The sequence below is a fragment of the Rissa tridactyla genome, chromosome 6 (genome assembly GCF_028500815.1).
Source record: "Rissa tridactyla isolate bRisTri1 chromosome 6, bRisTri1.patW.cur.20221130, whole genome shotgun sequence".
Classification (NCBI taxonomy): domain Eukaryota; kingdom Metazoa; phylum Chordata; class Aves; order Charadriiformes; family Laridae; genus Rissa; species Rissa tridactyla.
Window position 1 is genome coordinate 54,349,238 of NC_071471.1, and position 12,636 is coordinate 54,361,873.

Here is a 12,636-nt window from a genome sequence, read left to right on the forward strand (position 1 = left end):
CACACACAGAGCCACCATTTGCTTGAAAACCTCTTTTTGCAGTACAACAAAATACATCCGGTATCACCGACGATCCCTGAATATTAATACCAACGTTACGATCCACAAGCATGGTAAATGCAAATCAATGCTCTTCTACATTGTTTGAAGCGGTGGAAATCTGTACAGTGCTTCATCTTTGAGTTTTAGCTGCATTTTTGTTTCCTCACCCCATGTGCCAAACTCTTATTGCTGAAATGATTTGGCTTTCTCAGGCAGAAAACTCTTTTCATTTGTATATAGCAGCACTTTTCTCCGTAACAAACAAGATGTGACTGCTTCCAGTAGAAATGTATTTAATGTAATGTATTGAGCTCATTGAGTATTTTTAGCACATTCCCATCAAAAGAAGATGAAGTACATTTCATAAATCTATCCGGTTCTTCAGAAGCCAACTCTTCATTTTTCTTCTTCCAGTTCTGGCTTGGCTTTTTCTGGCTGCTTTGATGCACATTTGGTCATGACTCTTTTTCCCTGGAGAAATCAGAACTTCTCCTGTTTTTTAAAAAAAGGGGATGAATTAGATGAGAAATGTCCTGGAGCAACTAAAAGCCCTGATCCAGATACCACTGAAATAAATGGAAACATTTCTTAAGAGGCAATTAGATCATGTCTAACGAGATAATTCTCAGAGGACCCGTACAAAGGATGAAGCTAGGGGAAAGTGGAGGGTTCTGGTGGTTGTCAAGTCATTTGTGCTCATCTCATTTTGGCTTGCTGTGAGAACTGAGGAAGTTCCCAGTCTGTTTTACACAATTCAGTGGCAGAAACCCAAAATGAATACAGAAAATGTAGCTGGTTTTACCGAGAGCCCCACATCTGGCCCAGCCTTCCAGCCTCCGGTGGCAGCACAAGCCTACACGTGTGTCACTGCTCGTGGGGACCTCACGCATGCAAGAGAGGGAGAAAGGAGCCAGAGCAATAATGAAGACTTCTCCCTCAATTTCACAAAATCATTTATAGACAAATAATTACTGCAAAGGCTTTGCACAGAACATACATCTTAGCTGTGACGACATTGTATTTTATCCTACCTACAACACTATCACTCTAATTATAGTTAGAGCAAATTCCTGTCCCTCTTCTCAAGTGTGGTGAAGGGAAGAACCAATCCTCTACAGTAACCAGGCTGCAATGTTCTAAGAGAAACAGCTGTGAGATCACAAGAAAAGGCACCCTAGCTCCAGTTCTGCCTGGCTACAGCATGCAGCGAAGTAACCCTTCGTCTCGTTACAGCCTCCCTATTGAAATCATTGAATTACACCAGTACACACAGCCACTTGCTCCAGCATTCCTTAGTGAAAGTCTCCATTAATTACATATGCAAGGTAAACGGTCTAAAATTGTTGGTAAGTAGGTCTTACTCAGTTTGGAAACACAGACCATTAAGATATTAATTTCTGTATTTCTATGAAGCAGATGTAATATTTTGTCATTGTGGTGTTTAAGATTACAAAAATATCATGATTGGTTTTACTTATTGGGTGTGATTGTTCTGCTTTTGCAACTATTGTTGGGAAGTAAATGTTCATTTAATTTGTGTAATTTTTCCTTGCAACCGTCTTCAGGATGGTGGATTTGACGGAAGAATCTCTGAGATTTTATCACAGACCTCCTGAAATCCTGGTTAGGTTGGTCAAAGATGCAAAGTTCTCTGAGACATTAGTGAGTTTATCCAGATGCATTCTGCTATATTTTTCCATGCTTTAAAACATAGATTCTCTAGAAGGGCTGAACCAACCCCATGTTACAGTGGCTGTCTTTTTCTTCTCCTGCAGAAAGTAAAAATAAGTATACTGTAAACACAATTTTCTGGAACTAGCAAGACCACACAACTACTGAATTAACGAAATATTGTTGGTTTTGACTAAGTAGATATAAAGCTAAAAGGAAAATATTTATTCAGTCTGGTATGTTGGTTTATAAAAATGCATTGGTCTCTTCTGGAAACTTTGATACATCTGTATGTATTTTTTTGCTGAAGTAACTTGATTAGTTCTACGTGAAAGATCCTAAATGACAGAAATAATAATTTGAATCAGTGAAGTCACAAAGTTACAAATCATTAAAATATCATCCCCTACATTAATCGTATATTAATATATTTAAGAAAATACAATATCTCAGTGGGTTTGGTTTGGTTTTTTGTTGTTTTCTTTTTTGCTTGCAATGGAGAAAAATCAATCTGGGGAATCATAAGCATCTTTCAGCAGCAAGTAGAAGCCATTCTGCCCTATTGGAAATATTGCTACGTGAGAAGGAGTTTGGCAACGCAGCAGGGCAACTGAAAGGGGTGCCAGAATGGTGAGTGTGAGGAATGGCAGGCCTATTCGGCAAAATATTTAGAAAACGGGTAGAGAAAACAGTTTTAATTCACTTCAAACTCATGCTGAACCCACTCTTCGGTGGCAATAACTACTTAAGAGATTAAAAGGAATAAAGAGGGGTATAAGTTTGTACGTCTTGAAGGTTGCAAAGATTGCTCTTCTAATGCGGCGCTTCTTAGGCTATTTTTTTATTTATTTACTTGAGCCCTCCTCTTAAAAAAAAAAAAAAAAGAAAAATCCAATCCTCATCATTCCTACCTCTGTGAAATAAGGGGTTGAGTGTCTTCTGTTTGGGATATTAATAATTTTGCACGCTAAGACTATTCCCCATGTCTCTGAATTTTCTCTCTTCCCTCTCCCTGTGTCTTGCTGAGAAATATTGTTTCAAAGGACAAGAACTGGTTTTTAAGCAAACCGTGAACCAGATTTAATGATACATTGACCTTGCATGTTTTCTGAGAATATTATACTTTGAATAGTTTTTCCTGAAAGATAAGAAAAATAATACGGAAATCTAAGTGGATAGCTAGAGGAAAGCAATAGGACAAATGGCATTGTTTCAAAACTCCTTCGAGTTCTGTACCTACAGCATCTTGGTCAGCGATCCCAAAACTTACCTCAGTGATGTTCTTTTAATGATGCTGCGCTGACCCCAGTGTCTGGAGCAGAGGCTGCCTGGAAATCCATTTTTCCTGACATAAAGCTGGGGCTGGGGAGTGAACGGATTCTGTCTGCATTATTTGTAGTATTAATTTGATAAAAATTCCCTTCTCCATGTCGCATTGTAGGAGATTTATTTCACACCGTTTGACATATCTTTCTACAGGTGGTGTTAGGTAGTAAATCATCTGAACAGAGCACGAAAAACATTGCTTTTCTTTTAATGAAACTGAAATGTGAAGCAATAGACATATAATAATGAGATACTATCATAAATTCATATGTTTTACTACTCTGCTATTTCTTACCCAGTGAGACTCTTGCTAAACAGAGGAGTTTGGTACGTGCAAATACTGTGCTCCGGCATTAAACCTACACACTGGTTGACTGCGGGAGCTGGGAGAAAACGTTAGGGATGAGGCTTCTGCCACCGAGGGTCTCCCTCAAGAAAGCAGTACCGAGTGAGCAAGGGGAGTACAGTTTTCCATGATGCATTAATAGTGCAACAAAACCTTCACTTTTATTTGAACGGGGAGGAAAAATACCACAGGGAAATACTGTATGTTGTTACTGCCTGGTTCTACTGCAGGTTAACTGCTACTGCTGCATGGGAGAGTGGTTTACCGTAGGCGAGCAGCACATTTACAACCGCAGCTGTCAGCAGGAATGGCAATGAAGAAATATGGTCAGATGTGACACTTGAGAACCTCTGAGCAACAGTTACTCATTTGACACTGGGTAATTAACTCAATAGAACGAGAGAGAGATGGGAAGAGGGAGCAGGGTGGGCAGGGAAGGCTGTAAAAACTAACCAAACCAAACTCTTTTCAAAACCATTATCTCAAATTCTGTTCCAAGGGCGTTGCATACAGAGGGGGAGAATTGTTCAGTCGCAGCCTATTCCTCTAAAGCATTACTGCAAGCTGCTGTGTGACCCGGTTATTGAGGAAAAATGTCATAAATACAGTGCATCTGAGCAGGACAAGACTAGAAGGATGAAGGGACTTCCTGGTAAAGTGCAACGCGTACATTGGCTGCTGTATTACAGACGTGAGGCGTGCCACGGAAAGACGGTTTCAAGTAAAGGAGGCCCATCCAGGCCTCCCTTGCCTGGGATCCTTTGAGAGTTAGTGTTGCCTTCAGGGATAAATTACAGACAGGGTATGGCTAATACCATGTAATGAGCTGTGTAAGGGTTATCTTTTTTTTATGCCCCTTTCAGAGCTTTGCTCTTAGGCTTTTATTTTGGTCACCGCTGATGTTTATCTTGGGTAAAAATGTGTTTGTTGTCCTGAGCGGTAGGCTCAGGGAAGGATCTCTGGCACAGCTGTGACTAAAACTCTTTTGAGGGAACTGCCTCAGTGGCCGCTCTCGAGGACCGCTTTAGAGGTGAACAAAGAGAGGTACAGAGTAAAGATGGTGTGACTGGCACCTCCCTGTGTTGACGTCTGGATAATTCTGGCAACACCTGAAGATCTCGGGCTGCAGCTGAAGACTGTGACTGAGTGGCTGCTTGTGCTGGATGAAGAGGTGGTCTAGATGCTGGCAGCAGTTGCACAGCTGCTTCCTGACTTCCTCAGCTCCTAGAATAGACTATGGTAATCACTCTGAAATCACTGCCTGAGCGTTTCCTAGAGTTTTTCCCAAGTGTTCCTTTGTTTTTCCCAGTGTTTAGGCATGCTATAGCTGAGTGATCATGCCCTGAGCCAGAATAGCCAGCTACTTTTCCCCAGAAATGCCAACCGGAAAAGCAAAAAAAGCCCCAACCTAAAAATGCATTTGGTGACTTCAATCCCTGAATAAGGAGAAGTAAATTCCCACTTGAGAGAGAGAGCAAGCCAAAGGGCTAAACAGCCTCGTGAGATCCTGGAAAGCAAACAAAAGTGCAATGTGTGCATGAACTAAGCACAATTGTCAAAAAAACTTGTCAGCCTAGTAAATGGAAGCAAAATTTGGTCCCATTTTTCTGCCACCGTCAGCATCCAGAAATCACATAGTGACTAGAAATCAATTTCGGACGTAGTGGCTGGTAGAAAGATGGTCTAGGACATACAGCAATAAGACTAAGCTTTCTAATCAGAAACGCTGCACGTGGGTACTGTAGCTAATAACAACTGCTGTGTTGAGTTTCCCCAAACAAAAAAATCCAGCTGGGGTAAGGCCAGTTCTGCACTGTAGTTAATGGCAAACCTACTCTCTAGGGTAGCTTTTTCCAGGCTTTCTTGTTTTCTGGACCGTGCTGCCCTGTGCACCTACGGACCCGCACCAACCTTTCCTTTCAAACACTCGAATGTTACACAAAGTGACAGCTACCTTCGTAGAAAGCCTGAGATTGTCCGATATTTCAAGTCTTTCACACTCTGTAGGTAACAAGGGACTTCTCACATCTCAGACTGTGACTTGAAAGGATAAGAGAGCTGAAACCTTCCAAACCTCCCAGGAGTGGGGTTACGGAGTTAGCTGTCACCGTCGCCCACATCCTTCCGTGACTACAGTTCATGGATTCAGACAGCGGGCGCTGTGTCTTAAAAAGAAAGATTGGCTTAGATTTCATTGCTTTTACCTCGCAACAGATCTTACCTAAATTCAAGGTTTATTTTGTGCTGCTATTAATTTTTTTTTTTTTTTTTTTTAAATAGGGGTTTGCTGATGTGCAGAGCCCAGCTCCCATTGAAGCAATGAGGTAGCAACAGTCTTTTCACTGGGATTGTGCAAGCATGTTTTAGAAAGGTTTGTGTCTTTATCCTCAAAGTCATGGATATTTACCCTCTACATTTTTGCGTGTTTTCCCAAAAAGTAGCTTTCCAATCACAAGTCTGAAACTTAGAACTGTTTCCATGTCTTGCTTCCTATGTGTCACCTTTCTCTGTCTTTATTCAGTTAGTGTTACACTGGCCTCCCGATGCTCTGGCTTGTTCTGAGGTTTTTATATTCCCATTTTCTCACAGACACATCTTTTTGATTCACCTCCCTCACTTTCTCATAGAAACATGGGAAAGGACGCACAGACCAAGGCTGGAAACTCTTTTAGGGTTCAGTACTAGCACGTACCAGGCTGCATGCATGATGGTGTAGACTTCTCTTGCACCCATTGATGTGTTACATCTTCGTCAGATGAGTAGTGAATTATCTGATTTTTAAAAAATACTACTGCTGCGGTTAAGTATTTTTATGTAGTTCTATTTATTAACCTTTTATAAAATCCTGTTCTTAAACCCAAGCAATTATTTCCTTGTGCTTCTTATCTAAGCCTCTTTTAGCTATAATTCTGTCTGAAAGTTTTCTCCTCTTCTCAATGCCGTGCTACCCATGCGCGTGGATAATGGGACATTCTTCTAAGCTTCTTAACTACTTTATTTTTTCCCTCAAATCCATCTCTATCTAACAACAGCTTCCATTTGCCACATAGCTGTGTTTTGTTTTGGCTGCATGAAGAGACTTGTTTTTTTCTTTTGTTCTTCTCGTTTCTTTCCAAACATATCCGGAGATGAAAGGTAGCTGTTTATCTCCAAAAACTTCAAGGATTGATACGCAGCCCATAACAAGTCTTGTTCTTCCCTGGGCTCTCATTACCTGAAACAGATGGCAGAGGGGAGGTGGAGTCCTGCAGGATGCATTCCCTGAGGAAAGCAATTGCCTTTAGTGACAGTTGGGCAAATGTCAATTTATGACTCATAAGACATATATTTCATTTAAAAAAAAAAAAAAAAATCTTATTTGGAGGAAAAAACAGCTTCTCAGACTTTCCTGCATAATAAAAATGGCCGAAACTTTTCCAACCAGAATTCTGAAATCAGCTTCAGAGTTTTATAATCCCACTTGGAATCTTCACAGATACTTTTATTTATATGTTCTCCTATATATCCTCTCACAGGGGAAAAAAAATTACAGAAGACCTGTGACCTCCTTATTTACACTAGGAACTAAAAAAGAAAAAGAAAATGCTACTTTGACAGGTAACAAAGTCAGAAACATCATTAATTTCAGGCAGAATATGGAAAATATGCTTGACTTAACATCAGCTCTACTCTGCGCTACAGAGCTGGTGGATATTCTGGGCCAAAATCTGTTTTTTGTCCTTCTGCACGTAATACTGTCGGAATATTTAAAAGAAATCGGACTGTTCCAAATCAATTTGCAACTTCTTTAGAAAACTTTTTTGAAGCTGGGATATAGCCTGTCTCTCACTATTACAAAACTGTGATCCTTCTCTAAAAATGAGGTCAAAACGTACTTCCTACTCTATGTATCCTAGTGCATAAATCTATCTAAATTGGTTTAAGCTTGTTTTCTGTACACATAGCTCAGCACATCGATCCAGGTCTTGGGTGTCTATCATTTCTCAGCTCAAGTGTTTGCAATGATGCCTGTATGCTTTGAACAAGGCATCTGGCACAAAATTCTCTCGCCTTAGTCCAAATTGACATTGCTGAATTCATTTAAGTCATTTTGGCTTCATATTTGAGAAAGTGGGGACAGACGCTAGCCTAAAGTGTGATTTGCCGCTGAGGCAATGTGGCAATGAACATCATGTCTTCTCATTGATGTCCTGACATCTGAAAAAGTAGATGGAGCTCTGAAACAGTCTTCGTTCACCAGTGTATCTATCCTCGTGCTTCCTCTGGAACATGGTGTGCAGTGCAAACTCAGTCCAGAAAAAGCATCTTGTTCTTATGAGTTGTTCTAAGTTTATTATTATTTTAGGTTATTATAGTAATATATTACATAATCAGTGCATTTTATATTAATACATTAGTACTAATATATTAATATAACTAATGCATTTATTATCATTAGATTTTAAATACAAATATTGTTGTAATACTTGACGCTGCTCCACTGAGGGAAGAGCTTTGTTACCAGAGTCAGAAGTTGAATCACATACTTGGATGAGCTGCAGTGGTGGGGCAAACAACTAGGAACAGTAAATTATCTTGATTCTTACACAAGGCAAAGCTTTAAATCATTTTAAGCAGAAGTGATAACCAAAATCAGTTTGTAAGGATAAAGTCCAGATGTCTCTGACCCTCATAAAGTCTTATGTTTATTTTTTCCTTACTGACTTCAGAAAGGAAAGAAATCCCAAGAAGCTAGTAGAGCTTTCAATGTGACAATAAATTAACTACCGAAGTGGAAGAAGGACTAGCCATACATCAACAGAAACTACTTGAGCACAGTCAGAGACTCCATCTAGATTAGAGAAGGGCTCAACTAGTAAAGCCAAGAGAATTAAAGAAAGAAAAGATGGACAAAGACCAGACAGCTCCTGAAATAAACTGTAATCAGACATATTTGTAATGTCAGAAATATAGGACAAGATCTTTACCTGATGTAACTGGCATAGCAGCACAGCAGCTAATTGTGCTGCATGACTGTATGCAGCAGGAGATGTTGGTCCATGGGACTTTACTCGGACTCTTGTATTCGCATTGGAAGTGTAACATACTCTTTCAGTGCCATAGTTGCTGTGCAAAGGCAACATTAAATTTCACAAAGTAGTTTATTTCCAGGCAATCTGGTAAATTAATGTTTAACGGATATATGGTTTTTTATAATAAAGACTATTTCTAAGCAGTAGAAGTTCTTTGATCCAGCTTCGTCTTAAATGATTTATTTTTATAACAACAAAGTGGAAAGCAATGAATTATACTGAACTTTTCACCATTCTCAGGTCTTTATTGCAGCAAAAAATCTCTAGGGTTCAAGATGCATCCAACATTCAGACCTACTAAAAGTTGCCTGGGGCCAAGGGCCGAACAAATAGGTTAGGCCAACTTTGCTCTCTCCTCGCTAGCAACTCAAACATCCTGCACCACCTTTTACCCTCCCCCTTTTTGTTATTCCTCTTACATCCACATTCTTTAGACGGTCCTCTTGTTTCTCCAGGCTTGCTAGGACTGGTGGGCTGTACGGGAATTAACCTTGCTACCTTCCAGTTTCTTGATGACTGCATTAACAGTGCTCAAGAAGCCTGGTTCTTCCCATAACTCTTCTTCCAAATCTGTGGGGGAAAAAAGCTAGTAATAAAACAATAAATTATCATAGTAAAGGATGAGTTGACCTTACAGAACAAATTCTGGCTTTTCTGCAAGCTTCAGAGCCTCATGCATCCCTGCAGCTGATAGTTTCCGGTTGATATTCCTATATCTGCATTGCAGGAGATTGCGATAAGTTGTCCTTAGGTCTCGATTGAAGAAGGCATATATAAAAGGGTTAATGAGAGAGTTTGCATAACCCAACCATAGAAATGTTCTCTCCACCCACAGTGGGATACAGCTGCACGCTGTACCGCAGATGAAGGGCCGGGCGGTTGAGAGGAGGAAGAAGGGCAGCCAGCAGACAGTGAAAGCCCCAACAATAATCCCAAGCGTAGTGGCAGCTTTCTGTTCTCTTTTAAAGATGGAAATGTTCTTCTTGTCATGCTTTAGGAGTCGTGAAAAATTAGTACATTCTTCAGATTCTTTGTGCAGTTTTATAACTCCGTTCATAGAAATCCCTTCCATTTCTTCTGGCCGGGGAAAACCAGCAAACTTGTGTTTAGCAGCACTCCTCTTGGCAGCTTTGTAAATCTGATAGTACATGAAAAGCATCACTGACATTGGGATATAAAATGCAACTGCTGTGGAGTATATGGTGTAGCCGAAGTCTTGGCTGATCAAACAAACCTTTTCGTCATTTACGTTTTGGGCCCAACCGAAGAGAGGGGGTATAGTGATAGAGGCAGATAAGAGCCATACACACAGGATCATTTTGGCCATACACTTCCCATTCTGCCTTACAGGGTAGGTAAGAGGTCTTGTTATTCCCAGGTACCTAGAACGATAACGTAGAGTTACTATACAGTGCAGTGGTTAACTGATAAAAGTTATTTTATGTAGCCTGCTCTAAAATAAAACACCTTTGGCTAAGGCTTCCATTTAATATTTTTCATTCCTCTCAGCATGTATTTCATACCTGTAAAGTCACGTGTCTTTCACTTGAAAATTTATAGTGCTGATATTCTGTATAAAAGGTCTTTAATTCTAGAAGAAAATCTCCCGTTAACCACAAAGGACTGGGATTTTAATGAATTTGTGCAGTCTTCATACAGATAATTATTTTTTTGTTGTGGTTATTAAGGAACTTCTGAAACCTAAATTTTATTTGGGTAGCTTAGGAAATGTTGGATTATAGATGAACGCTCGCTTCACAAAGCCTACCACTTTTTGTATTGAGCGCGTGGTTAAGTTAAAACAAGCATGCGTTTGTCTTCCTCTTCATCCTTACATATTCAACAGTTATGAAGACCCCTCCCACTAAACTGAGATGACGAGCTGTCTTCCTTACCTTCATGTTGCAGACAGGAATGACAAATGGTAAACTTATGTCAAGAGTAGATTATTTCAATACTACGATAATTCTTTTTAGCATCATTTAATTAGAAAGAAATGACATTTATTCAACATTCAAACTTCTTCTGAACAAAATAACAATCTTATCACAGTATCAGTTCAAGAAGACCTGGGGAAAAAACATAGTTGTACCAGAAGCTGAGTATAAAGTGGTAAATTGTGGACAGACAAGAAAAATATTCATATGTCAAGTTTCCATAGAAAAAAAAAATGAAGTACATCAAGAACTTCTATGTTTCCTACGCTGTAACAGCTTAGACCATGTATTTTTGTTCTAATTTAAAAAAAAAATAATCACTACTGCCCTGTATAGCTGGACAGCAATACCAAAAGTTTGTGTTTACTCTCAACTACAAAAATTTCTTTTATTTCCTCTCTAACTGTAGGAAGTTTCTCTTAGATGGAATTGGATGCCTTTTGTATATCTAACACTTTTACTTTGAAATTTGGTTTCTGTTCAACAGGAACCTACCTATGAGCTAAGGTTAACTTCTCAAATTGTCCTTTTTTTCCTCCCCGAAAAGAAAGAATTTTGAGAAAAATCAGTGTGACTCATGTTGCTACTCATAACAGAAATGGTTTCAAATTGGGTTTCAGAACAACATTTTGGTTTCAAGAGGTACCAGTCTTTAGTTGCACAGTGAAGGTTCTGGAGGGTTACAAACAAGAAATATAGTAACGTGATTAAAAATATTTTTGAAGCCTTTTTTGTCTCTCTAGTCACTTAGCAAATCAAATATGAGTATTTGCCTGGCTCTGCAGAATGCTGCATTGTTGATTTTACTGCAATGCAGTAAATTACGGCCGCTGCTGCTGCTGTACACAAGAACCCCCAGGTATGCTACAGTTTTGGAAGGATAAAGCATCCTTTCATGATCTGCTCTGACAAGTAACAACAGTCTCTCTCAACAACATCATTGATTTTACAATACTGCTATGGCAAGTGTTACACAAAGGACAGGACTGGTTTATTGTGCCCTGTTCTTGACAGCGTGCACAAGTACGTTACAGCAGGCTGGTATTGTGCCAACGAAGCTGTGCCTGGTGGGGCCACGAGCTAAGAACAGTTATTAAAATTGGCTGGGATCAGAGCAGTGTGACACACGGACCGTGCTATTAAAAAAGGCTGTTTCTTGTGCACCTCACCATCAGCATCAGAATATAGACACTTCGCCTGCTCCAGCAGCTGTGGGCATACTGTAGCCTCCACGGAGATTTCTGGTTTACAGCATCACGGCCAAAACTGCGCTCCCAAGGAGCTGAGAGTTTTCCGAGGCACTCCAAGATGTAGAAGAGCAGGGTTAATGCGGTGAAGTTACAGATTTTAACTGCCTAAGGGTTACATTATTCTGCTCTAAGCAATGTAACTGCAGCAAGGGTAAGTTATTAGCTGCAGCCCTTCTGGGACAAGAACGGCACACCCTTAAAATTTGTCTGAGAATCACATGATTTAGCTACCAAAGAGTTAAACACATCTTTTGTGCAGAGCTTGCTTGTCACTTACAATGTGCTGTTTTAAAAAAATCTTTAAAAAGTTGGTCCATGCTCCCTACGGATGTATTTTTCTAGCTATTACCCAATTGGTCATTAAAAATAATATGATTATGAGGTGAGCTTTATTATGTAGCTAAAAAGTTAAATTGTATTTTTGTAAAAATCAGATCTGTGGGCTGCACGTTCTGAATGCTGACTGATGCATTCTCATGCATCAGAATATAACAAAAAGAATTCATGAAAGCAGAAGTATACTGAAAAGAATTAAAATTCATTAGGTTTGCCCTGGTACTGCTTTTTTGGAAGTTTTCTGAACTTCAAAAATGCTATTTGAAATTAAAATACATTAATTAACATAAAAATACACCAGCATCCTTTCTGCCTTACCCATTTTGCTAAATGTAGTATGATAGGGAAAAAAAGTCAGCAGGCATAAATGAAGGAACTTTATCTTTTTATCTCTATATATGAAAACCATTACCCTTGAAAACTTACAACTTCAAAATAATGTAAATCACTACTGTTGTCTAATACACTAGAGAGTGTCCAAGACTTAATAGATTCATGAACTTCAAAAGTATTGTGTCAAATTCAGTGCAAAAATGTGCTTTGTAATGCTTAATCTTTAATTACTACCTTCCAAAAAAAAAAAAAAGACTAAATCAGCTGATTTAGCTGAAAAAAGACTAAATCAGGCTGGGTGAGTGGAGAAAAATGAGTAGGGA

At 39.4% G+C, this 12,636-nt stretch overlaps 1 protein-coding gene across 2 annotated transcripts in view; it reads right to left on the reverse strand.

Moving 5' to 3' along the window:
* Nucleotides 1–462: 462 nt before the first annotated feature.
* HTR7 (5-hydroxytryptamine receptor 7) overlaps nucleotides 463–12,636 on the reverse strand; it is a 33,416-nt gene continuing 21,242 nt past the window's right edge. The window contains exons 2-3 of one of the 2 annotated variants that reach the window (XR_008467048.1): nucleotides 8,353–9,839; nucleotides 463–534 (exon numbers count right to left, since the gene is read on the reverse strand). Coding sequence is in view for 1 of the 2 variants with exons in the window: in XM_054205973.1 (XP_054061948.1) it covers nucleotides 9,089–9,839 (751 nt within the window). In the remaining variant the exon portion in view is untranslated. Of the gene's footprint in view, nucleotides 535–7,897; nucleotides 9,840–12,636 lie in introns of those variants that run through there. The other variant, XM_054205973.1, reaches the window with a different exon arrangement.